Below are 25,831 nucleotides of genomic sequence, written 5' to 3' on the forward strand. Positions count from 1 at the left end.
CTGGCTTCCGAACTCTGCGGCTGGGCGTCTTGACTCTATTGAGCTATGACAATTTTTTTTTTACCAGGTAAGGCCCTGGGCTGAGCGCGACACAGCTCTCCTGTTTTTCAAGTTGCCTAGTGGGGGATGGGGGAGGGAAGTAAGGCCATCGTCGATTCGGTGTCAGGGCCGAACAGTGGGAAAGTTGAACGGTGAAGTGTGATCCACAAGAGAGGTTCGGTTTTTTTTTAGTTGGGTTGGATCACGTAAACGTAGATGTGCTGTTAAACTCGCTACCACCACCACCCGAGACGGCCAATTGGCAAGGAGGTTTGTCGCGTAAACAAAGCTTGCCAATTGGCTACAAGTTCAGCACACACCGGTTGCGTTGGGAGAGTAAACCCGCAGCAAATGTGAATGTTTCAGTGACGAACCTTACTAATCGGCTGCGTTTTTATATCTTTGTGGATAATATTGGTCGCGAAAGACTACTGCGTTTTAACAGCGAAGTATAAAATAGTCAACAACTTACCACGTCACTGTTAATCATCCTGCGGATTGCTTAAAAAGCCAACCAATTGGTGCGTTTCTCCCCCTGCCACGTGGCAACTCTATTAGATTGGCTCTGGTCGGGTGGCAGGTGGGGAGATTGTTTGTGGAAGAATAAAATCTACACCTGCCCCCAAATAAGCCTGATTTATTATTTCTGTTCCATGTGGGTTACCAAGTTATTTTTTTATTTTTACTGGACCACCACCACCCTGCGCGTGCTCCCATTACGTTAGCGAGCTGTGTTAATAATATGCATACATTTCCATAACTGCCATTTCAATAAAATCTGTATACGTACAGCGTTGTCGTTACGATTTCAAAGGAATTGTTTTATCACGGAAAGTCTTGGCACGCTCCCAATGCGCTTTCAGGAGGGTCCTGCCGAAAGATACTTGACCAGGACCAGGTTCGGATAATGGTCACTTGCTGTCGGCCGCGAGCAGGGAATCGAACTGGAATCGCTGGGGGTTTTCGTAGCGTGGCGTAGCGCTAACCCCGACTACGCTACCGCTCCCCGCACCCAGCCTTCGCGTGGCGCGATTGGAAGCGCGTACAGTCGTGTGACAACATGAAGCGAATTGTGCACTGCCGAGGTAAAAGTGTTGGAATGAGGCAGTTTGCTGGACGAATAGTAAACTCGACGATCACAAACACAACCCGAACAATTTCCAGGGGAGGGTGCAGACTCGTATCCCGGGGCGCAGAGGTTTCGTGTTTGCTCGATTTGAAGCGACGCTTCCCGTGGATCGCCGTGCATGTTTCATGATCCATGCATTTGGTGCGGGCCAGATCCGTCCACTGCTGGAAGTTTGAGGGGCAGTATGGGGGAGCTTGCGTGCCCAACCCAACGAGCCACACGTACTCTTAGCTGCGAAGAGATTACACTTTTTTTTTTAGACTATTAGTTGCCCGAGGCGCCTTGGGCTCGACGAAATGCACAGACTTAACTCCACTGCAAAGTAAAAAAAATGAAATGCCGATTTAAATAAGCCCCGCTGGAGATATAGACACCTCGTCCGGGAATCGAACCCGTGACTTCGGGGGGGGGGGGGGGCGTTCCAGCCTTTGGCTGCCAACTCGGTCGTTTGAAAGGAAATGATTGTCGCGCCACGTAAATTGACTTTTTCCCCATATTCTTGGTTCTTTTGGTAAAGTCGCCACGTAGAAGGGAAACAAAATAAAAAAAATATAAAACAATAAAATTCTCACGACGTTTCGACTGCAACACAAGCAATCATCATCAGGAGTGAAAACCACAGCAGGAAAATTATTGTTTCCCTTCTACGTGACTTCACCGAAAGAACCAAGAATATGAATCCCTGCAGTGAATCGGAAATTTTTCCCCATGTTGGGTTGCCATAGATTTGGGTTATTTCGTCCTCAAGAGCTACTCATTGGTGCACCCTGAACCGCATCCACTGCACAAAGCGTGCCAGCAAATGGCGCGGGTACCCTGATGCACAAGTGAACCTTATGGCGGGACCCCTGGGGTCCAGAATAAACGAAAGTCAAAATGGTAATTGATCTATCTTTGGCGACTCCGTCCCACCGCCCAACATAAACGCCGCGATCCACCTGGCGCGGATCGTTCTGTTGTCGCTTCGTCCAAGCGCAGCAGCGAGGACGGATGCGCAGAAGGAACAAAACTTTGAAACTTTCATTATCGCATCGTGTAGAGCTCGTCGAGAGGAATAGATTGCCGAATCGTTCGCCTTCAAAAGACAAACTGACGTCGCAACGCAGTTCACGCGAGAGCCGGGGGGGACTTATGGGACCCCGGGGTCCCGCCAAAAGGTTCGATTGGAGAAATAAAAAAAACCTCTCCAGCCGGAGTGTGCCACTGTGGCCATTCGGAATCAGACCGGAGGACACCGTGAAGCGACCCCGACGCCCGATACACAAGTACGAAGGAGACAATCACCACGGCGATACAACTCCGTCGCTGCCCCCGACGCGGTTATAATCTTGGCTTGAACAACCTGAATGTGAAACTGCAGTTTGTTGATCTCTGCATCCAACATCAGCAGCCGTACGAACGAAGGAGAAGGGTCGTTTTGGTTTGCTGCTGCTGCTGATGCTGCTGCTGATGCTGATGCTGCTGCCCAGAAGACTGCTTGGGGCATATTTTAACCTCGTGCCAAGCGTCGTCATTTGCGTCACCACGGATCACGCGTGACTTCGCCAAAACCGCCGTCGTTACAAAAAAAATCCGCAACTTGCCCAACCCGCCGTTTCGCGCTAAAGCAGAGACGTCGCCAGCGCCACGTGAAAGTAGAAATCTTTTAATCGCGTGCAGCAGCATTCCCTTGCCCCCCCCCCCATTTAATCCCCATTTCAAAATAAACAAGCCTATAATCATCTTGACACTCTCAGTCGGTGTGCAATACACAAGCCATAAATAAAGCCACGTATGTACACATTTTACTTTGTAGAGAGACGATATCTCACCTGTCTCTCTCTCTCTCTCCCTCCACACATATCTTAACATACGCGGTAGACGCACGGTCGCTTTCCATAACATTCCTGGCGGGTTTTACCCGCGGCTGCCCCATTGCATCGTCGCCCGCATCTCTCTCCCAGCGGATTACAGAAGAAAGTTTTGCGACGAATCCGGTTCCGTTGAACGCGCCGCAGTCGGAGGGATTTCACGGCCAATCTTAGCCACGGTCACTTGCGGAGCCGGTGGGGGGGGGGGGGGGTGGCACGTGCCCCCCCCCCCCCCCGAATGATCCGATCGAAATCCCTAATTTCCATCGGATCATTGGGGTTTATGAGTAATAAATCGGCATTTTGCAAACCCCACTGCCACTGTGTAGCATATTATTACGTACCAGGGACTCTACGAGATGATAGGACAATAGTCCGAGTCCACAATTGGCAATAAGTAACGGCAAAGCGGTTATAAGCGACTCGCAGAATTGTGCGCAGTTGCGTACACAGAGTCCATGACTTCCCTGAAGGCATCGACACCTTCAGCGAGCGCGATGCCGATCACACAACGCGGTTCGAATTCGACACCTCGATCGATGGCTGCGCCATCGCCGCACTACGCGTCGAATCAAAAGCAAGGGACAAGTCCTTACCAACAATTCCTTACTAACAACTCCTTACTTACTAACAACTCCTTACTAACAACTCCTCTGTCATTTCTCATTGCTGGAGGGGTTGCCCCCCCCCCCCCCCACTACCTGAAAATCCTGGCTCTGACATTGGCCACAGACGAGGTTGTTCGTTGGGGTCCGACCGCGTCAATATCAACGTGTGCCGTTAAACCCGCCGCCACCGCCCGACGGCCAATTCGTGAGGTTTTTGTCACGTAAACGAAACGTGGCCTGTTCGTTGCTTCGTTCGGCACCCACGAATCCGAGTGGCCCCGCGACGTTTACGCCAGCGGTCAGTGCGCCCGACGATGCTGCCGGTCGTTGTAAATTACCGGCGAAACTCGAATTGTAAATACTGCAGTGGGTTCAGTCTCCCAACACGCAAACGGCGAGTACTGAACTAGTGACGAATTGGCCCACGTTTTGTTGACGTGACAAAACCCTCACTGATTGGCTGTGTCAGGTGGTGGCGGGTTTGACGACACACATTTACGTGCTCTGTGCCCCAACGGCAACAAAAACAACCTCTGCTGTGCGGAAAACAGTTCTACTACAAAGGGCGGTCAAGGCAACGCCACTTAACCTGTCGAATGACCCCTTTGTAAAAGGCGAACGTCGTTCCCGACCGTTCGCGACACCGCAGTCGCCCGTCTCCCTTGCGTAAGCGACGAGCGCGTGCTGCAAAGAGCTTGGCGGATCGTCGACTTTACGACGAAGACGACTTTTTGGGGCGGTTGGTTGCGCCGCTGGGTGAACTGCCATCCGAAGAGCTTAAAGCAATCACTCTGCCCTCTCTCTCTCGCTCTCTCTGCTCGTTGCTCATAACCTTGCTATCCGCGAATCGCATCTGGACCGCTGCACGAATACCGGCATCGAGAGAGAGAACGCGATGAGATTAAACGAGGATTATGCGAGAGAGTGATGAGAGATAAAGGTGATTAAATTATTTTTCATGTATTCAATAGCTTATTTCCGTATATTTTTTTCGTTTAAGGTTATCGTCGCGTCGGCTGTATTTTTGCGTCGCACGGTTTTGGGGGGGGGTGTGGAGGGGAAAAAAAATCACAACTTGTGGTAAACCCCTGGACGTGCCCACCCCCCATTACTGGAGGTCTGTGAAAAAAAAAAGTTTCAGAGATTGGATTCCTCCAGTCGAAAGGATTCTGATTGCACGCGTCACTCTCCCGCCGAGTTTGCGACGATTGCTAAAGCACTCGGCCCCACTTGGCACAGTGGCTCATTCACGAGGGAGTGTGAATGACCGTCCGCGGTGGCTAGGAGATGTTGACTACCTCGCCTGGTATACGGTAGGTCGTGGGCTCGATCCCGACCCTGACGATGCCTGCTGTATATACGGAGTTTGCGTGTCTCTCTCTCTCATCATCATCACAGTGGCTAGGAGATGTTGACTACCTCGCGTGGTATACGGTAGGTCGTGGGCTCGATCCCGACCCTGACGATGCCTGCGGTATATTCGGAGTTTGTGTGTCTCTCTCTCATCATCATCACAGTGGCTCGGAGATGTTGACTACCTCGCCTGGTATACGGTAGGTCGTGGGCTCGATCCCGACCCTGACGATGCCTGCGGTATATTCGGAGTGTCTCGCTCTCTCTCTCTCCCCGTGGTCGCGTGGATTTTTCTCCGGGTCCTCCAGTTTTTCCCCTCAACGTTCAGAACATCATTATTACGTAATTTACATTATTATACATTAGGTAATGATTTCATTATTACATTATTACGTATTACATTATTATGTAATAATTATTACATTATGTAATAATTATTACATTATGTAATAATGTAATATTATTATCACGTAATTATGTATTTCGTCCAGTCAAGCATCTTCGTCGACTAAAGCAGTCAAAATGTTGAATCTATTCTCAGCTCGAGTTCATGCGGGCGGGTGGCACACACATTATTTCGTAATAATGCAATTGTTAGGTAAAAATCTAAATCGCGAAATTGCCATTATCGATCATTAATGAGACAACGCCTGTGTGGATATCGGTTTGGAGGCCTGGGGCAAGATGTTACGCAGAGTCATACAGAGTACTGACAGGGACGTGCGGTCAGGGGAGACGGGGGAAGCAGAGCCTCAGCTGTCATACTTCAATGAAAATAGCTGTTACGAAAAGTAAAAAGAATAATCAAATAAAATAACTATTACGTTTTTTCCACTGATCTGTGTTATTAATGTCGTTTCTGTACGATTCCAATTATTTTTATAGTCAAAATTGCCAAATTTGCGGAGCTCCGTTGCAAATACAGGAAGGGACGAGCGGTGAGGCAGCGACGAGCTCAGCCTCCCCTCTGATTGTGCAACCCCTCAGTAACTGGATGGAGCGCGGGCAATAAGCGCGTGCCTGTTACTATCCCTGTATGTCACCAATGTAATGTTTGTAGACCACCTTCATTTCATGTCCTCGCCTTCCATAGTCCAAGTAACTTATTTCACGCATGTGTATAAAGATATTTAGGCTCGCTGGTCTCGTCATGAAACTGCAATGAAAAAGCACCAGGGGAGGCAGCTATCACATCTGCCTCATTGAGGGGGGGACGTGTCTAACACGCCCCCCCTCAGTGAGGTCACGCCCCCTCAGTGAGGCCACGCCCGTCAGTGAGACCACGCCCCTCGGTGAGGCCACGCCCCCCGGTGAGGCCACGCCCCCTCGGTGAGGCCACGCCCCCCTCAGTGAGGCCATGCCCCCCCGGTGAGGCCACGCCCCCCTCAGTGAGGCCACACTAGCCGGTGACTCCCCAGCCATTGACCTCGCCGCACGCCACTGAGCACTGTCGTGTTTACATCCGGTGCCGATGTCCGCGTGAAGGCGAGAGGGCGGTCGCCGCCCGAGATGCTGGGCCAAGACCCGGCTCTGGGCATCTCTCGAAAGCCGCGATAACGTCGGGACAATTTTGCGAGCGTCTGCTGCTTCACCGGCGTCGAGGGCAGCGGCGACCGCTGCGCTTTTATAACCATAGAGGAGTGGGGGGGGGGGGGAGGAAAAAAACATGATTTGGTGGTGGCGGCGGCGGCGGTGATGACGCCGCACCGCTTGGCAGTGGTGAGCGAGCGGCGGGTTGATGACGACTCTCGACACATCCGTCGATGACGCCGATCCAAAAAGAGGAAAAAAAAAGAAATATATTATCTTGTAATTATAAATAAAGACCTTGACCTGTACGTCTCCAAATAAAACCTCCAGGGTCCTTGCCGACACTGCAGAAAGCTGACGTTTGGTGCAGAGGTATCTTTTAGGACACGAACAGAAATCTGAAAATCCGAGATTTTTCAAATGAATGGCCCCAAAATCTCGATTTTAAGCGCCCCATGAACACGTGTGCGCGTGGTGTCATTCAGAAACCGTTCAAAATATAAGGTTGCATTTTTGTTTCGTTTGATAGAGCGTTCAACAGCAAGTCAAGTTAAAGCGAGAACCATTGGGTCTATCTTTCTTTTGTTCAAGTCTGAATAATTCGAAAATGGTAAAAGATAAGGAGAGCTTCCCCTGTTTCCGATGGGCACGTCTTGAAATATAAGAAGTTGAATCAAATAAACTATTTTGTGTTTTTTACGGAAAAGTATAAATGTTAGGTGTATTTGTTAGTGTCTGATTGTAGATACAAATTGTAACAAAAACACATCAGCTTCAATATTAAACTTATTGACAACCTTTGGAATCTCGGGTAAATGGCCCTACTTCACAGCGATACCAAGAAGCAATGGGGGGGGGGGGGGGGTGGAATTTCACCCCGAGATCGTCACCGGCCGGACAAACGTATCGGGATGTGGCCTTTCGTACTTTTTGTTACAGATCTGGAGGGCGAATCTTCCACTCGCCGCTCCCCAATTGCCGAGGCCAACTGGCGCAAAGGGCGACGTCCGATCGGGATCGCAGGCGGAGGTCGCGCGACCGCCCCGGCTTTCCCGCGGCCCTCAAGGGGAAATCTCCCACCGTCATCGACGACGGAAACTGCCGCGCGCCGAGTTTGCCACGGCCGTTCGCGGCGGCTAACTTGTTTAATTTTTGTCATTTCTCATACCAGGTGAGGGGGCCCCGGCTGCCACAAGAATAGCTCAACGGATAGTGGCTCGTCGTCCGTGTGGTCACGTGTAGCAGCGGCCAGATAATCTAAAACGCGCGACGTCGATTCTCAATTTAAAACTCAGTTTCTTTGGAAGCGATTTTTTTTTCTGTTTAAGTTTGTTGTCCGCACCTCCGATTAGCACGGCGAGCGAAATAAATTCGACACACATACGCACGCACATCGAGGGCCTTGTAGGTCTAGCACAAGAACCTTAGAAGTGTACTGGAGGCGCCTCGACCGCGTACTAAACTAAAACTAGTTGACCAGGTAAGGCCCCAACTGAGCTATGTAGCTCTTTCTTCAGAAGCGACCTGCTCATCATCACAAGCATGGGGATTTATAGCAGGAGCCAAAATCATCTAAACGCGTGACGTCGATTCTAAACGTGGAAGGAAAACAACCGGAGGACCCGGAGAAAAATCCACGTGACCACGTGGAGAGAGAGAGAGACACCACAAACTCCAAATACACAGCAGCAGGCATCGTCAGGGTCTGGGATGGAACCCACGACCTTGTCCATACCGGCCGAGAGCGTTAACATCTCGCCACTGCCGGCGCCCCGGTAAAATCGCTCGGCGCCGTCACATTTTGTCCTCGAGTTTCGTGGGCCCCTACGGAACGGTTAAACCACAGTGGGTGCCTAGTCAACGTCTCGGAGTCTATATGGTAGGCTCACGGCCTAGGTTCTGGGAACCTCAGGCAATCGGGGTGCGAGGGTCGGTGGGCCACACCAGCTCGCTGTGACCTCGCGCCTCTGAGAATCCGGGTTCGTGCTCTGGGAGTCTTATCAGTGGCGGCGGCGTCAGCAGCAGCAACTCTCATCGTTCTGGGCTCGAGCCCCGGCTCTGGGAATCTCTCATCCTGCAGCGTGTGCACCGACGGGTAACGTGACAAACTAAGGGTCTACGTGTGAGTCTATGAGTCTCCGTGTGAGTCTGTGCATGTAGAACTTCTTTCGCACCACCGTACGTAGCCAACCGTGCTGATCAGAGGTGCGGGGGAATGACAAGAAACCATGGATCTCTGTGTGAGTCGTCCATGGTTCTCTGTGCGAGTAGTCTATGCATGGAGAACTTCTTTTGCACCGCCGTACGTAGCTAACCACTCTGAATCGGCAACGTCAGTAGCGTAGCATTCCGCCGATGATACCGCCACCGCCGATGATCCCGCCGTCGTCGCCGATACCGCCGATGCCGCCGCCGATGCCGCCGCCGATGCCGCCGATGCCGCCGTCGTCGCCGCCGCCGCCGTTGTTGCGCCGCCTGCACACGCGCTGGTGCCGGATGAGGCTGCTGGAGCGTGCGCAGCGGAAGGCGCAGCCGCCGCACGCGTACGGCTTCTCGCCCGTGTGCGTGCGCCGGTGGTAGCCGAGGCTCGAGGCCTGCGCGAACGCGCGGCCGCACTGCGCGCACACGTACGGCCGCTCGCCCGTGTGCGTGCGCGTGTGCAGCGTGAGCACCGCCAGCTTGCTGAACGCCTTGCCGCAGCTCGTGCACACGAAGGGGCGCCGCCGCTGCTGCTCCTGCTGCTGATGCTCCTGCTCCTGCTGCGCCGTTGCCGCAGCGCCCCCCGCGCCGTCTCCGCCGCCGCCGCCGTCTTCTTCTTCGTCGTCTTCTTCGACGTCGTCGTCGCCGTCGCCGCCGCCGCCGCCGCCGTCGCCGCCGTCGCCGCCGCCGTCGCCGCCGTCGCCGCCGTCGCCGTCGCGATCCTGGCTGGGGCGCCGCGCGCCGTTGCCCCGCCACCGGACGAACATTCTCCTGGCGACCCCTCGGGCCGGCCCCGCGGCGCCGTCCGGAGGGGCGTTGCGTCGCGAGGTCGCCGGCGTCGGCGCGGTGGCGGCAGCCGCGGCGGCGGCGGCGGCGGCCGAGGAGGAGGAAGAGGAGGAAGAGAGAACGGCGCCGTACACGTCGCCGTCGTGGTGATGGTGGTGGTGCTGCTGCTGGTGCTGCTGGTGGTGCTGCTGCTGCTGGTGGTGGTGGTGGCGCCACCGCGAGTCCCAGAACCCCGCGGCGCCGTCGTCGTCTGCACGGCGCGGGACGGGAGGAGAAGGGGGCAGCGTTTGGTCGCAAGGCGAAGCGATCGGCCTGACGCTCGCCCTGCAGCGTGTTGGTCGCCGCCGCGCGGTTCGGCCATTCGGCAACGATTCTCGCACGACGCGGAACGGCACGCGGTCGCGACGCGGAACGCGAGCGCCGTTACAACGCGAAGCGCGGTTGTGACGTGGAACTACTTTCGTGAGCTGCCGCGGCTGAGCGGTGTGGAGTGATAGGGTAACGCGGCGGGTGTGGCGGCCGGCCTACCATCGGTTATACGTCCCGCCATGCTACGACGGTAGCAGTCGTCATGGTCGCGCACCGTACATCGCCCAAACGTTAAACCACAGTACAGGTTTTGTTTTGGGTGAGATCGCGTGAAATATATAAACGTGTCGTTGACCCCGCCGCCGCCGCCGCCGCCGCCGCCGCCAACCTGTATTGTGGGTGATGTTGGTCGCGAAAGCCGACGTGTTAATCGAACTTTAATCGTCGTTACATTATTTACGGGGGGGGGGGGGGTGGGGGAGAAATAGATTTTCGCTCGACGCGTTTTTTTTGTGTCGTCACTAAACGACGTCAACTTCTCTGTGCGGACGTGGGCAGTGCTCGTCCTACAGATACAGCCTGCCACCCCCCACCCCACACGCCGTGCCGCTCGACGGAGCCATTTGACCATACTTCACCGGGTTCGGTGAAGGCGGTGGAGGGGGGGCGGGGGGGGGGGAGGCGGGTGGTGCGGCCCGGGGCAGGTTTGGATGTCGCTCGTATTTCCGGACGTTTAGTTAGCCCCGACGATGAGTCAAACCCGGGCCGCTGGGTTCACGCGATAACACAACTGATAAACAAATGGAGCCCGCCGCTCTACCTCCCAACAGGACGGGACATACAGATCGCGGCACGACGGTCTGAGCGAGAGACTAAAGACTTAAGATCCACCCCGCTATGAAGCTCTTTTTCCCCCCCCGCACATGCCCGGTTCGGATCACGGTGGTGGGAACGTCACAACAACAAACACAGTGCACAAAGCACGGTAGGGGAGTGCAAAGTATAGGAAAATGTAAACAGTTCACTTAAATATACAAATAAAATAAACTATTTTTTTATCTTACCAGAACCCACCTGGTCGCACCACAAATGACAGCTCAACGAATTGGTTCATCACGCGGACATTAATAGCAGCGAAATGATCTAAATAATATCGCCATCCAGCTGTCAATCCACGTATCCATCCATCCCACGCGTCCACGAATTAATTAATTAATACAAGCGGCCAACGAGTCATTCGTACACACAACAGACAAAGGTCCCCCGTGTAGCCTCAACAGGCTGTTGGGGCAAGTGCTGTGAGCGAGCAGCACCTATGAAGGCCGGGCACTGTAGCACACGAGGGGGTGGGTGGCCAGCCCCACCACGCCCGGCCGCCTTTGTCTCCCCCAGTGGCGATGTTCGCTACACACCACACCGGGTTACTCATTTGAGGCCGAGTCGACCCAGGGGGAGGCCCAGGACCGGTTCAAATAATCCTCACCGGCGTTGTGCCGTGATTGGGAATCGAACCCGGATCACCGAGTTCGTGGCGCTAACCGCCCCCCCCGCCCCCCCCACACACCGTGACACCAGCGCTGTCTTCCGCCGTCGTCGCCGCCACCGCCGCCATCGCCGCCGTGGCCGTCTTCGTGAACCGAGCCGCCCCGGCCCCACTCCCCGGGCCTCCTGGCGCCGCCCACGTCCTCGTGCTTGACGTCGACTGCGAGCCGAGGCGGTGGGTGGGGGGGGGGTACAGGGGGGGGGGGGGGGGTGAGAGGAGGGTCGCGAACTCGCGACACCGCGGCGACGCCAACACCTCGAGCGGTCGGTCCCCCCGCCCCCTCCTCCTCCTCCTCCCCCTCGAGGGGTCACAGGGGTCGCGCAAAAACCCGCGGCTCTTTTTAAGGGCTGCTCCGTGACGGCGTTCGGTCAGGGGCCGCCGTTTCGTATTCATCGCGGGCACTGCAGCTCTGGAAAGAGAGTGTGCCCTTTTACTGCGTAACCAATTCTTATGAAATGGCCCCTCTCGGTATTTTAGGTTGCTGAGACCCTGGGGCAGAGATGACTGCGTCAGGAGCAGCATAGAGGTGACTCACCGCTCCGGTGGTGATGCCAGTCTGTGGGCCTCTGTGTGGTTCTGTATGTGACTCGATAGATCTCCGCGTGAGTCCATGGTTCTGTATGTGACTCGATAGATCTCTGCGTGAGTCTATGGTTCTGTATGTGAGTCTATGGTTCTGTATGTGACTCGATAGATCTCCGCGTGAGTCCATGGTTCTGTATGTGACTCGATAGATCTCTGCGTGAGTCTATGGTTCTGTATGTGAGTCTATGGTTCTGTATGTGACTCGATAGATCTCCGCGTGAGTCTATGGTTCTGTATGTGAGTCTATGGTTCTGTATGTGACTCGATAGATCTCCGCGTGAGTCCATGGTTCTGTATGTGAGTCTATGGTTCTGTGTGTGACTCGATAGATCTCCGTGTGAGTCTATGGTTCTGTATGTGAGTCTATGGTTCTGTATGTGACTCGATAGATCTCCGCGTGAGTCCATGGTTCTGTATGTGAGTCCATGGTTCTGTATGTGACTCGATAGATCTCCGTGTGAGTCCATGGTTCTGTATGTGACTCGATAGATCTCTCCGCGTGAGTCTATGGTTCTGTATGTGACTCGATAGATCTCTCCGCGTGAGTCTATGGTTCTGTATGTGACTCGATAGATCTCTCCGCGTGAGTCTATGGTTCTGTATGTGACTCGATAGATCTCTGCGCGTGAGTCCATGGGTCTCTATGAAACGACATACACGTGTGGTTGCGTTTTCCAGGGGTATCCCCACCCCCTCCCCCCCCCGGGGGGCCAGTAACCTGCGCGAGGGTCGTCCATCATCTCCACCTTGACCGGGCGCGCCGACACCGCCGCCGCCATCCCCAGCGCCTCGGCGTCTCCCTCGAAGGGGGACGACGCGGGGAGCCCCCCGCAGCCCGCCTGGTGCCGCCTCACGCCGGCCTCGTCGCAGTCTCGGCCTGCGCGGAGCCACGCGCACGGAGAGCCACGCGCAAGGTGTCGTAATGGGCGCGTTCCGCGTTTGAACGGCGCGCCCGTTCCGGTGGTGCTCATCCTGCGTTAATAAATATAAAAAAACTCGCGCGAATCGCACCTCGGAAGCGCGTCGCGAATTTCCAGTAAACTTCCGCGCGGAAGGCGGCAAGGACGCGGCCGAAGCGCGCGGAACTCCCGAGGCGTCCCAGCCGCCAACGAATTCTCGCCCGGAGCTCCGCGGTTCCCCGCGCGCACGCGCACACACACGCACACACCCACACGCGCACACACACACACACCCACACGCACACACCCACACGCACACACCCACTCGCGCACACACACGCACACATGCACACACACACATACAAAGACAAAGATCCCCCGTATAGCCTTAACAGACTGTAGGGGCAAGTGCTGTTAGCGAGCACCTATGAAGGCCGGAACGGTACACGAGGGGGTGGGTGGCCAGCACCACGCCCGACCGCCTTTGTCTCCCTAGTGGCAATGTTTACACACCGCACCAGGTACTCATTTGAGGCTGAGTCGACCTAGGGGAGGCCCAGGACCGGTTCAGATAATTGTCACTGGTGTTGGCCGTGAGCGGGAATCGAACCCGGGTCGCCAGGTTCATAGCGCAGCACGCTAACCGCTACACTACCGCTCCCCACACACATACGCACACACACACACTCGCGCACACACCCACACGCGCACACACCCACACGCGCACACACCCACATGCACACACACACGCACACCCACACGCGCACACACACATGCACACACGCGCACACGTGCACACGCGCACACACGCACGCATGCACGCACACACACGCACGCACGCACACACACACGCACACACGCACACACACGCACGCACACGCCCACACACACGCCCAGGCACGCACACACACACACACGCACACACACGCACGCACGCACATGCACGCACACACACGCACGCGCACACACACACACACGCGCGCATACCCACCCGGGTAGAATCCGCCGGGGATTCCGCTCTCGGCGGGGATGCCGGGGAACTCGGCTTGGTCGTCGGCAAGCGGCAGCTCCTCCTGGTCCTCGTCCATGCCCTCTGAGCAGACCGCAGCCGCACAAAGCCAAAGATTCCCCCAACGCCCCTCCCGCCGTGTAGCCTTAACGGACTGTCGGGGCAAGTGCTGTTAGATCGAGTTGTAGGCCGGGCATGGCGAGCGAGGGGGATGGGGTGGTCAACACCACGCCCGGCCGCCTTTGTCTCCCCAGTGGCGATGTTTACTACGCATCGAAGCGGGTACTCATTTGAGGCCGAATCGACCTGGGGGAGACCCAGGACCGATTCACAAAATCGTTACCGGTGTTATCCGTTCATGAGTGGGAATCTAACTTGAGCCTCTGCCGAGTTCACTGCACTATCGCTCCCCGTTTAGCCTTAACAGACTGTTGGGTCAATGCCGGCACAGCACACGAGGGGGTGTGGGTGGGTGGCCAGCACCACGACCGGGCTGCCTTTGTCTCCAGGCTGAGCCGACCTAGGGGAGGCCCAGGACCGGCTCAGATAAGCGGTGTTGGCCTGGTATACAGGAGGTCGGTTATTCCATTCCGACCCTGGCGATGCCTACTGTATATTAGGAGTTTGCGGTGTCTCTCTCTCATCATCATCATCACAGTTGCGAGATGTTAACTACCTCGCCTGGTATACAGGAGGTGTCGTGGGTTCGATCCAGACCCTGACGATGCCTGCTGCTGTATATTTGGAGTTTGCGGTGTCTCTCTCTCATCATCATCATCACAGTTGCGAGATGTTGACTACCTCGCCTGGTATACAGGAGGTGTTGTGGGTTCGATCCCGACCCCGACGACGCCTGCTGCTGCTGCTGTATATTTGGAGTTTGCATTGTCTCTTTTTCTCCCCGTGGTGGTCACGTGGATTTTTTCCTCCGGGTTCCTCCGGTTTTCCCCCTCCACGTTCAGAATCGAGGTCACCCGTTTGGAGTGTTCGCCTGTCGCTATAAATTCCCACGTGACGAGGATAAGCCAATTGGCTGAGCTATTATTTGCGACAGCAAAGGACCACGTCAGCCTCGGTGGGTGCCTTGCGCCTGGAAAAATAACAAAATAGCAGCGGCAGTAGCAGCGGCGGAACGTGACATCGTAATAATCGTGACGGCAAAACGTCAGCGGGGTTGCCGGACGACGTGGTTCCGGTCAACTCCGCAGTGCCGGAAATTTCCAGTGGCGCGGATCACCCGGCGGTCCTGTACGGAACGGGGGGGGAGCGGGGGACGGGTGGGGGGGGGGGGCGGTGTCGCACCACCGTGGTCGCTGAGGTAGGAGCCGTCCACCGCCTGGATGACGGCGCCGACTCGCGGCTCCGCCGAGACGCGGCCGCCGTCGGAGAGGGAGGCGCCGGCGGGAGAGGAGGCGGCTCCGGCGGCTCCGGCGGCGGCTCCGGCGGCGGCCCCGGCGTCGAGGGCGCTGAGCCGCAGCGCGGAGCGCGACAGCTCCCCGCTCAGCGCGGTCAGCAGGACCACGAGGATGTCGAGCAGCGAGGAGCTTCTGTCGCCGGCGGTGGCGCCGGACCCGCCGCCGGCGCACGGCAGCTCAAAGCTGTAACGGGGGGGGGGGGGGAGGTGGTAACGACGATAACACCGCCGGGAGGAAGGAGGAAAGCGGGGGGGGGGGGGGTGGGCAATGAATCCATGCGGAAATGTTTTGAAACGACGTGTGGAGTTAATGAGCAGCGTTCAAGCGTGGCGACGCGTTTTCTCCCGTTCGGAAACGATTTTGGCACGACGCGGAACACCACCGCACCGTTATCGCATTCCGTTTTACTCCGCGCCACGGTGGCTAGGAGATGTTAACGACCTCGCCTGGTACGCACGACGTCGTGGGTTCGATCCCGACCCTGACGCCTGCTGCTGCTGCTGTACATTTGGAGTTTTCGGTGTCTCTCTCCCAGTGGTCGCGAGGATTTTTTCCTCCGAGTCCTCCAGTTTTTTTCCCTCTGCATTTAGAATCGACGTGAATTGACATTATTTAGTTTATTTTGGCGTCCAATTGATGGGCCACTTTGGTGAGCTGCCGGTAAGATGGGGATGGTTTTAGTTGTATTTGTGTGTTGTTTGGGTGCTTTGTTTACCTTTCTTGTGACTTTGCACTACCGTGTTTGTGTGTATTGTGTTTGTTGTCGTAACGTTCTTACCCCATGCCCCTACTGGACATCTCTGAATAAAAAGCTTTTATAGCTCATCGGATTCCTCCTGCGGCGTAAGTAAATATTCTGATTCCGCCATCAATTTCGGCGGCGTCGGTGCCGGCGTCGGTGCCGGCGTCGGTGCCGGCGTCGGTGCCCGGTGCCAACCTCTCGACGAGCCGCCGCAGCACGGCGTAGCAGCCGAAGGGCAGGCGGTCGCGTGCCGCCGCGATGAGCTCGGCGCGCAGGGCGGCGTGCTCGGCGCAGGCTCGCAGCGCCGCGTAGTCGCCGATCCCCAGCGCCGATTCCAGGGCCCGGGCGGCACGGGGGGCCACGCCGCGGGCGGCCAGCCACGCCGGGAAGTCGTCCCACGCCTCGCCGACGCCACCGGTGCCGCCGCCGTCGCCGCCGCCGCCGTAGCCCGCGTGGTACGGCGATGGAGCCGTCGCCTCTGCCGCTGCCATGGCTCTCTCTGTGTCTGTGTGCGCGCGAAAAGGCGGTGAAGTTGCGGGGAAACGGCGGTGTGCGCGGTCGGCGTGGTACGAACCCGCCGAGCCCAGTTCCGATTTCCTGCTCGCGGCCGCACAACGCCGGCCGGTGGTGGATTATCCGAGCCGGTCCTCGGCCTCTCCCTCAAATGAGTACCTGGTGCGGTGTGTAGTAAACGTCGCTACTCGGGGAGACAAATGCGGCCGGGCGTGGTGGTGGTGCTGGCCACCGACCCCTCTCGTGTGCCACCAGTGCCGGTAGCCTTCATAGGTGCTGCTACTCGCTAACAGCACTTGCCCCTACAGTCTGTTACAGGCTACACGGGGGATCTTTGTCTCGCGTGAAACGTTAACAAGCATCTCTAACGTACGTGTACACAAAACACGCAGAGCGCATTGGCGAACAATGACTCGGGTTAAGATCTCTGGGGGTCAAAGAAAGCGGCGTCAGGCACCGAAGTTCCTTAAACCCGAAGCCCCTATCCCCTAACCCCAAACGGTAACCCCCGGACGTCCAGCCCAAACTCTTTGACGCTCAAGCGGACACTCAACGGCGAGCGGTGGCGTGTCTTGGCATCTCACCGAGCGAAGCTCAAGAAACTGGAGTTGGATAGGACCGATGATGGGCAAGGAGCAGCACAATGGACGGCCTAAGATTGGAACACCAAATTGTAGATTGGTATCTAATCCGTCCCATGTCTAGGTTTCTTTGCCGAGCGTGGAGCGACTCCGCTCCTTGAGGTTTATTATGGGTTAAGGCATGAGGACCGGGGGTTAAGACGGGCTCATGAGTTAAGGTGTAAGGACCAACACAGGTTTATGGGTTAAGGTGTAAGGACTAAGGTTAAAAAACAGGTTTATGGGTTAAGGTGGAAGGACTAAGACAGGTGAATGGGTTAAGGCCTAAGCAGTAGGGTTTAGACAGACTTAGTATGGGTTATGATTCAAGGACTATGGTTGAGACATGTTCATGGGTTAGGGTTTAAGGAGTAGGGAGGGGGGGGTAAGACAGGTCTAGGGGTGAAGGTTTAAGGAGGGGCGGGTTAAGACAGGTCTAGGGGTGAAGGTTTAAGGAGTAGGGGGGGCTAAGACAGGTCTAGGGGTGAAGGTTTAAGGAGTAGGGGGGGCTAAGACAGGTCTAGGGGTGAAGGTTTAAGGAGTAGGGGGGGTTAAGACAGGTCTAGGGGTGAAGGTTTAAGGAGTAGGGGGGGCTAAGACAGGTCTAGGGGTGAAGGTTTAAGGAGTAGGGGGGGTTAAGACAGGTCTAGGGGTGAAGGTTTAAGGAGAGGCGGGGGGGTTAAGACAGGTCTAGGGGTTTAAGGAGTAGGGGGGGGGTTAAGACAGGTCTAGGGGTGAAGGTATAAGGAGTAGGGGGGGTAAGACAGGTCTAGGGGTGAAGGTTTAAGGAGGGGCGGGTTAAGACAGGTCTAGGGGTGAAGGTTTAAGGAGTGGGGGGGGGGGGGTAAGACAGGTCTAGGGGTGAAGGTTTAAGGAGTAGGGGGGGGTTAAGACAGGTCTAGGGGTGAAGGTTTAAGGAGTAGGGGGGGGGTTAAGACAGGTCTAGGGGTGAAGGTTTAAGGAGTAGGGGAGGGGTAAGCCAGGTCTAGGGGTGAAGGTTTAAGGAGTAGGGGGGGGGGGGTAAGCCAGGTCTAGGGGTGAAGGTTTAAGGAGTAGGGGGGGGGGGTAAGCCAGGTCTAGGGGTGAAAGTTTAAGGAGTAGGGGGGGGGGGTTAAAACAGGTCTAGGGGTGAAGGTTTAAGGAGTAGGGGGGGTAAGACAGGTCTAGGGGTGAAGGCTTAAGGAGTATGGGGGGGGGTAAGACAGGTCTAGGGGTGAAGGTTTAAGGAGTAGGGGGGGGTTAAGACAGGTCTAGGGGTGAAGGTTTAAGGAGTAGAGGGGGCTAAGACAGGTCTAGGGGTGAAGGTTTAAGGAGTAGGGGGGGTAAGACAGGTCTAGGGGTGAAGGTTTAAGGAGTGGGGGGGGGGGGGGTTAAGACAGGTCTAGGGGTGAAGGTTTAAGGAGTAGGGGGGTTAAGACAGGTTTAGGGGTGAAGGTTTAAGGAGTGGGGGGCGGGTTAAGACAGGTCTAGGGGTGAAGGTTTAAGGAGTGGGGGGCGGGTTAAGACAGGTCTAGGGGTGAAGGTTTAAGGAGTGGGGGGGGGGGTTAAGACAGGTCTAGGGGTGAATGTTTAAGGAGTGGGGGGGGGGGGGGGGTAAGACAGGTCTGGGGTGAAGGTTTAAGGAGTAGGGGGGGGGGCTAAGACAGGTCTAGGGGTGAAGGTTTAAGGAGTAGGGGGGGTTAAAACAGGTCTAGGGGTGAAGGTTTAAGGAGTAGGGGGGGTTAAGACAGGTCTAGGGGTGAAGGTTTAAGGAGTAGGGGGGGGGGTAAGACAGGTCTAGGGGTGAAGGTTTAAGGAGTAGGGGGGGGGGGGTAAGACAGGTCTAGGGGTGAAGGTTTAAGGAGTAGGGGGGGGGGGTAAGACAGGTCTAGGGGTGAAGGTTTAAGGAGTAGGGGGGGGTTAAGACAGGTCTAGGGGTGAAGGTTTAAGGAGTAGGGGGGGGGTTAAGACAGGTCTAGGGGTGAAGGTTTAAGGAGTAGGGGGGGTAAGACAGGTCTAGGGGTGAAGGTTTAAGGAGTAGGAGGGGTTAAGACAGGTCTAGGGGTGAAGGTTTAAGGAGTAGGGGGGGTTAAGACAGGTCTAGGGGTGAAGGTTTAAGGAGTGGGGGGCGGGTTAAGACAGGTCTAGGGGTGAAGGTTTAAGGAGTAGGGGGGGGGTTAAGACAGGTATAGGGGTGAAGGTTTAAGGAGTAGGGGGGTTAAGACAGGTCTAGGGGTGAAGGTTTAAGGAGTAGGGGGGCGGGTTAAGACAGGTCTAGGGGTGAAGGTTTAAGGAGTAGGGGGGGGTAAGACAGGTCTAGGGGTGAAGGTTTAAGGAGTAGGGGGGGTTAAGACAGGTCTAGGGGTGAAGGTTTAAGGAGTAGGGGGGGTTAAGACAGGTCTAGGGGTGAAGGTTTAAGGAGTAGGGAGGCGGGTTAAGACAGGTCTAGGGGTGAAGGTTTAAGGAGGGGTGGGTTAAGACAGGTCTAGGGGTGAAGGTTTAAGGAGTAGGGGGGGGGTAAGACAGGTCTAGGGGTGAAGGTTTAAGGAGGGAGGGGGGGTTAAGACAGGTCTAGGGGTGAAGGTTTAAGGAGTAGGGGGCGGGTTAAGACAGGTCTAGGGGTGAAGGTTTAAGGAGTAGGGGGGGGGGGGTTAAGACAGGTCTAGGGGTGAAGGTTTAAGGAGTAGGGGGGGGGGGCTAAGACAGGTCTAGGGGTGAAGGTTTAAGGAGTAGGGGGGGGTTAAGACAGGTCTAGGGGTGAAGGTTTAAGGAGTAGGGGGGGTTAAGACAGGTCTAGGGGTGAAGGTTTAAGGAGTAGGGGGGGTTAAGACAGGTCTAGGGGTGAAGGTTTAAGTAGTAAAGGGGGGTTAAGACAGGTCTAGGGGTGAAGGTTTAAGGAGTAGGGGGGGTTAAGACAGGTCTAGGGGTGAAGGTTTAAGGAGTAGGGGGGGGTTAAGACAGGTCTAGGGGTGAAGGTTTAAGGAGTAGGGGGGGTTAAGACAGGTCTAGGGGTGAAGGTTTAAGGAGTAGGGGGGGTTAAGACAGGTCTATGGGTGAAGGTTTAAGGAGTAGGGGGGGGTAAGACAGGTCTAGGGGTGAAGGTTTAAGGAGTAGGGGGCGGGTTAAGACAGGTCTAGGGGTTAAGGTTTAAGGAGTAGGGGGGGGGGTTAAGACAGGTCTAGGGGTGAAGGTCAAAGGAGTAGGGGGGCGGGTTAAGACAAGTCTAGGGGTGAAGGTTTAAGTAGTAAAGGGGGGTTAAGACAGGTCTAGGGGTGAAGGTTTAAGGAGTAGGGGGGGTTAAGACAGGTCTAGGGGTGAAGGTTTAAGGAGTAGGGGGGGGGGGGCTAAGACAGGTCTAGGAGTGAAGGTTTAAGGAGTACAGGGGTTAAGACAGGTCTAGGGGTGAAGGTTTAAGGAGTAGGGGGGGGGGGTAAGACAGGTCTAGGGGTGAAGGTTTAAGGAGTAGGGGGGGGTTAAGACAGGTCTAGGGGTGAAGGTTTAAGGAGTAGGAGGGGTTAAGACAGGTCTAGGGGTGAAGGTTTAAGGAGTAGGGGGGGTTAAGACAGGTCTAGGGGTGAAGGTTTAAGGAGTGGGGGGCGGGTTAAGACAGGTCTAGGGGTGAAGGTTTAAGGAGTAGGGGGGGGGTTAAGACAGGTATAGGGGTGAAGGTTTAAGGAGTAGGGGGGTTAAGACAGGTCTAGGGGTGAAGGTTTAAGGAGTAGGGGGGCGGGTTAAGACAGGTCTAGGGGTGAAGGTTTAAGGAGTAGGGGGGGGTAAGACAGGTCTAGGGGTGAAGGTTTAAGGAGTAGGGGGGGTTAAGACAGGTCTAGGGGTGAAGGTTTAAGGAGTAGGGGGGGTTAAGACAGGTCTAGGGGTGAAGGTTTAAGGAGTAGGGAGGCGGGTTAAGACAGGTCTAGGGGTGAAGGTTTAAGGAGGGGTGGGTTAAGACAGGTCTAGGGGTGAAGGTTTAAGGAGTAGGGGGGGGGTAAGACAGGTCTAGGGGTGAAGGTTTAAGGAGGGAGGGGGGGTTAAGACAGGTCTAGGGGTGAAGGTTTAAGGAGTAGGGGGCGGGTTAAGACAGGTCTAGGGGTGAAGGTTTAAGGAGTAGGGGGGGGGGGTTAAGACAGGTCTAGGGGTGAAGGTTTAAGGAGTAGGGGGGGGGGGCTAAGACAGGTCTAGGGGTGAAGGTTTAAGGAGTAGGGGGGGGTTAAGACAGGTCTAGGGGTGAAGGTTTAAGGAGTAGGGGGGATTAAGACAGGTCTAGGGGTGAAGGTTTAAGGAGTAGGGGGGGTTAAGACAGGTCTAGGGGTGAAGGTTTAAGTAGTAAAGGGGGGTTAAGACAGGTCTAGGGGTGAAGGTTTAAGGAGTAGGGGGGGTTAAGACAGGTCTAGGGGTGAAGGTTTAAGGAGTAGGGGGGGGTTAAGACAGGTCTAGGGGTGAAGGTTTAAGGAGTAGGGGGGGTTAAGACAGGTCTAGGGGTGAAGGTTTAAGGAGTAGGGGGGGTTAAGACAGGTCTATGGGTGAAGGTTTAAGGAGTAGGGGGGGGTAAGACAGGTCTAGGGGTGAAGGTTTAAGGAGTAGGGGGCGGGTTAAGACAGGTCTAGGGGTTAAGGTTTAAGGAGTAGGGGGGGGGGGTTAAGACAGGTCTAGGGGTGAAGGTCAAAGGAGTAGGGGGGCGGGTTAAGACAAGTCTAGGGGTGAAGGTTTAAGTAGTAAAGGGGGGTTAAGACAGGTCTAGGGGTGAAGGTTTAAGGAGTAGGGGGGGTTAAGACAGGTCTAGGGGTGAAGGTTTAAGGAGTAGGGGGGGGGGGGCTAAGACAGGTCTAGGAGTGAAGGTTTAAGGAGTACAGGGGTTAAGACAGGTCTAGGGGTGAAGGTTTAAGGAGTAGGGGGGGGGGTAAGACAGGTCTAGGGGTGAAGGTTTAAGGAGTAGGGGGGGGTTAAGACAGGTCTAGGGGTGAAGGTTTAAGGAGTAGGGGGGGTTAAGACAGGTCTAGGGGTGAAGGTTTAAGGAGTGGGGGGCGGGTTAAGACAGGTCTAGGGGTGAAGGTTTAAGGAGTAGGGGGGGGGGGTTAAGACAGGTCTAGGGGTGAAAGTTTAAGGAGAAGGGGGGGTAAGACAGGTCTAGGGGTGAAGGTTTAAGGAGTAGGGGGGGGTTAAGACAGGTCTAGGGGTGAAGGTTTAAGGAGTAGGGGGGGGGTAAGACAGGTCTAGGGGTGAAGTTTTAAGGAGTAGGGGGGGTAAGACAGGTCTAGGGGTGAAGGTTTAAGGAGTAGGGGGGGTAAGACAGGTCTAGGGGTTCGTGTTCAGTGGTGAACCACCGCTACCAGTAACGACATCACGCATCAGTACCAATTCTAACGACGACAGCTGACAGTGTTCTGAGACACCGACCGAATTGTGTATCCTCTTCTTCTTCTTGTTGTTGTTCTTCAACCTGCTCCTGTGAGAGACGGGGGCAGCGGAGACTGCTGCCCTGGTTGGTGGTGAGATTTTCAGCGGCTCGGCTTCATCCAGCGGTGGAGTGTGGTGGGGGTGGTGGAGGTGGTAGGGGTGGAGTGGTGGAGGTGGTGGTAGGGGTGGTGGAGGTGATGGAGTGGTGGTGAAGTGGTGGTGGAGGTGGTGGTGGAGTGGAGGTGGAGTGATGGTGGAGTGGTGGTGGGGTGGTGGTGGAGATGGTGGAGTGGTGGTGGAGGTGATGGAGTGGTGGTGGAGGTGATGGTGGGGGTGGTGGTGGAGTGGTGGTGGTGGTAGGGGTGGAGTGGTGGTGGGGGTGGTGGTGGTGGGGTGGAGTGGTGGTGATAGGGGTGGAGTGGTGGAGGTGATGGAGTGGTGGTGGAGTGGTGGGGCTCGCGAGGGCACCAGGGGGGTTGAGGGTGGGCGGGTTGAGGGGTTGAGGGTTCAGGGGTTGAAGGGAAAGTCGCGGCCACGGAAACACTCTGGACTGTACTACAGTAGGAGGGTGGAGTCGGTTCGTCGATTCCTTATTGACAGATTTTTGTATACATCGATTCAGAGTGGGCATCGATTCAAAGATAATCGTGGGGGCCCTTTTCGATTCCACCACGTTGCGAATCGCATTCTCTTCACGTTATTGTTCAATTCACAGAGACGCTCGCGTTCTGTGAAGTCTTTAAATCCCTTCAGGCTCCGTGTGGTTTTTTTCACCCCAGCTGTCTCCTTCCACGTCCTCTTAGACGCCAACCCGCATGTATCGATTCCATTTGGTCCGTTAAAAATGCTTCTTCGATTCCTCCCCCCCCTTCAATGGAACGTCTCCAAGAATCGATTCTTTGAACGCCCTAACTCGGGTCTTAGATTCCTCTTCCTTTACCACAAAATCGATTCCACTTAATTTATGTATTTCACTTGGAATCGATTCGTAGAAACAGCTCCCCCACTCTTCGATTCCTATTTCCTTCATTGATTCCCTAAACTCGGAATAAATTCCTAGAACCTCCACTCGACACTTCAATTCCTATTGATTGGTTTCGTTACCTCGGAATCGATTCTTAGTATCCCCTTCTCGACTCTTGTATTCCTATTACCTTGATCGGTTCCTTTACCAACGGAATCGATTCTTAGTATCCCCTTCTCGACTCTTGTATTCCTATTACCTTGATCGGTTCCTTTACCAACGGAATCGATTCTTAGTATCCCCTTCTCGACTCTTGTATTCCTATTACCTTGATCGGTTCCTTTACCAACGGAATCGATTCTTAGATCATCAGGTGGACAGCTTTGTGCTACCCGCCTGATGATGCTGGTTGTTGTTGTCGTCATTTGGGGCCGTCCATAAATGACGTCACGCACCTAGGGGGGGGAGGGTGGGGTCAGACATTTGTGACGATGTGTGACGAGAAGGGGGGGCGGGGTTTGAGAACTGTGACGTCACATCAAAATGGGCAACTTTAAATAAATATAGACAACACGTTCCACTTAAAGTTTGATTTAAAGCTTTCGTGACTGCGGGGATTCATATTCTTGGTTCTTTCGGTAAAGTCACCACGTAGAAGGGAAACAATAAAATAATATAATAAAAATATATAAAACAATAATACAAATTATTGTTTTTGATATTTTTTTTAAATAGATTGTTTTATATATATTTTTTATTGTTTCCCTTCTACGTGACTACCGAAAGAACCAACAATACGTTCTACTTAACTAAATAGACTTTTTAATAAATATTTTCTCCTACAACATCAGAGTGCAGCGCCACATTAAATACGCACTACAATGACAATAGTTTAAAGCGATTTGATGTTTTATTTTTGGGGGGGGGGGAGCAGAGCTTTGTGACGTCATTGAGGGGGGGGGGGGGGGTCTGACTTTTTGTGACGCCATGTGACGAAGCGGGGGGGGGGTAAAAAAATCATCCAAAATCGCGTGACGTCATTTATGGACGGCCCCTTACGAATTGGCTGTGTCGGGTGGTGGCGGGTTTCACGACACAGTGCTGATATATTTACGCTGCTGCTAGAACTCCTCCGAACTCTCAATTCCCCACGACCGGTTAACTCGCAACCCACTGCGATCGGCTCCGTGCACGGCGCGAAAGACGTTCAACACACACACACTATGCGTGCGTGTGACATTCAATGTGAGCAATACAACACACACACGTTGCACAACGTGCGTGTGACATTCAACGTGAGCAATTCAACACACACACGTTGCACAACGTGCGTGTGACATTCAACGTGAGCAATACAACACACACACACAGGCGTTGCGTGCGTGTGACATTCAACGTGAGCAATACAACGCACACACACACAGGCGCTGCGTGCGTGTGACATTCAATGTGAGCAATACAACCCACACACACAGGCGTTGCGTGAGTGTGACATTCAATGTGAGCAATACAACACACACACAGGCGTTGCGTGCGTGTGACATTCAACGGGAGCGGGGCAACGCGCGCTCCCGTTCCTTCCCCTAGATCGACTCGGCCTACCGGCCTTCGGAGGTCCTACGACTCGCAAACGGCACTTGCCCCGACCAGCTTGTGAAGGCTATGAGGGGGATCTTTGTCTTTTGCATTCATGCAACCCGAAATGATCTCTACATGACTCGACACCACTGCTGTAAATCCTACAGATTCACAACCACTGTAAATCCTACAGATTCACATCACTGCTGTAAATCCTAGATTCACACCACTGCTGTAAATCCTACAAATTCACAACCACTGTAAATCCTACAGATTCACACCACTGCTGTAAATCCTACAAATTCACAACCACTGTAAATCCTACAGATTCACACCACTGCTGTAAATCCTAGATTCACACCACTGCTGTAAATCCTACAGATTTACACCACTGCTGTAAATCCTACTAATTCACAACCACTGTAATTCCTACATATTCACACCACTGCTGTAAATCCTACAAATTCACAACCACTGTAAATCCTACAGATTCACACCACTGCTGTAAATCCTACAGATTCACACCACTGTAAATCCTACAGATTCACACCACTGCTGTAAATCCTACAAATTCACAACCACTGTAAATCCTACAGATTCACACCACTGCTGTAAATCCTACAGATTCACACCACTGTAAATCCTACAGATTCACACCACTGCTGTAAATCCGAAGAGCTTCGAAGCTCTTGTTCTCACAGACGCCGTACGCGCGGTGGGGGGGGGGAGCTTCCAATTGGGCTCTCCCTCGACACACCTCGACCGTAAAAATTCCCTCGACAAAAAC

The 25,831-nt window shown here is 54.6% G+C and overlaps 1 protein-coding gene across 1 annotated transcript; it reads right to left on the reverse strand.

Annotated features, from left to right (window-relative positions):
* Positions 1–15: 15 nt before the first annotated feature.
* Positions 16–24,132, reverse strand: LOC142924314 (uncharacterized). The gene is made up of 7 exons (XM_076066489.1): positions 22,503–24,132; positions 16,192–16,501; positions 15,142–15,437; positions 13,822–13,923; positions 12,650–12,808; positions 11,368–11,505; positions 16–9,744 (listed from the first exon to the last, which is right to left on the reverse strand). Exons 2-7 carry the CDS (start codon positions 16,485–16,487, stop codon positions 8,843–8,845), a joined length of 1,893 nt encoding a protein of 630 aa, XP_075922604.1. The 5' UTR covers positions 16,488–16,501; positions 22,503–24,132; the 3' UTR covers positions 16–8,842.
* Positions 24,133–25,831: the final 1,699 nt, after the last annotated feature.

Source organism: Petromyzon marinus, chromosome 1, assembly GCF_048934315.1.
Source record: "Petromyzon marinus isolate PM22_M1 ecotype Great Lakes invasive population chromosome 1, UKy_Petmar_22M1.pri1.0, whole genome shotgun sequence".
Taxonomy (NCBI): domain Eukaryota; kingdom Metazoa; phylum Chordata; class Hyperoartia; order Petromyzontiformes; family Petromyzontidae; genus Petromyzon; species Petromyzon marinus.

Bases quoted from the DNA above. Each gene is read 5' to 3' on its own strand.
- LOC142924314 (XM_076066489.1), bottom strand. From the start codon at position 16,487: ATGGCAGCGGCAGAGGCGACGGCTCCATCGCCGTACCACGCGGGCTAC. The intron at 15,438-16,191 runs GTTGGCACCGGG...CCCCCGTTACAG, and splicing joins CTGCGGCGGCTCGTCGAGAG to CTTTGAGCTGCCGTGCGCCG. The intron at 9,745-11,367 runs GTGTGTGGGGGG...CGCGCCGTGCAG, and splicing joins AAGACAGCGCTGGTGTCACG to ACGACGACGGCGCCGCGGGG.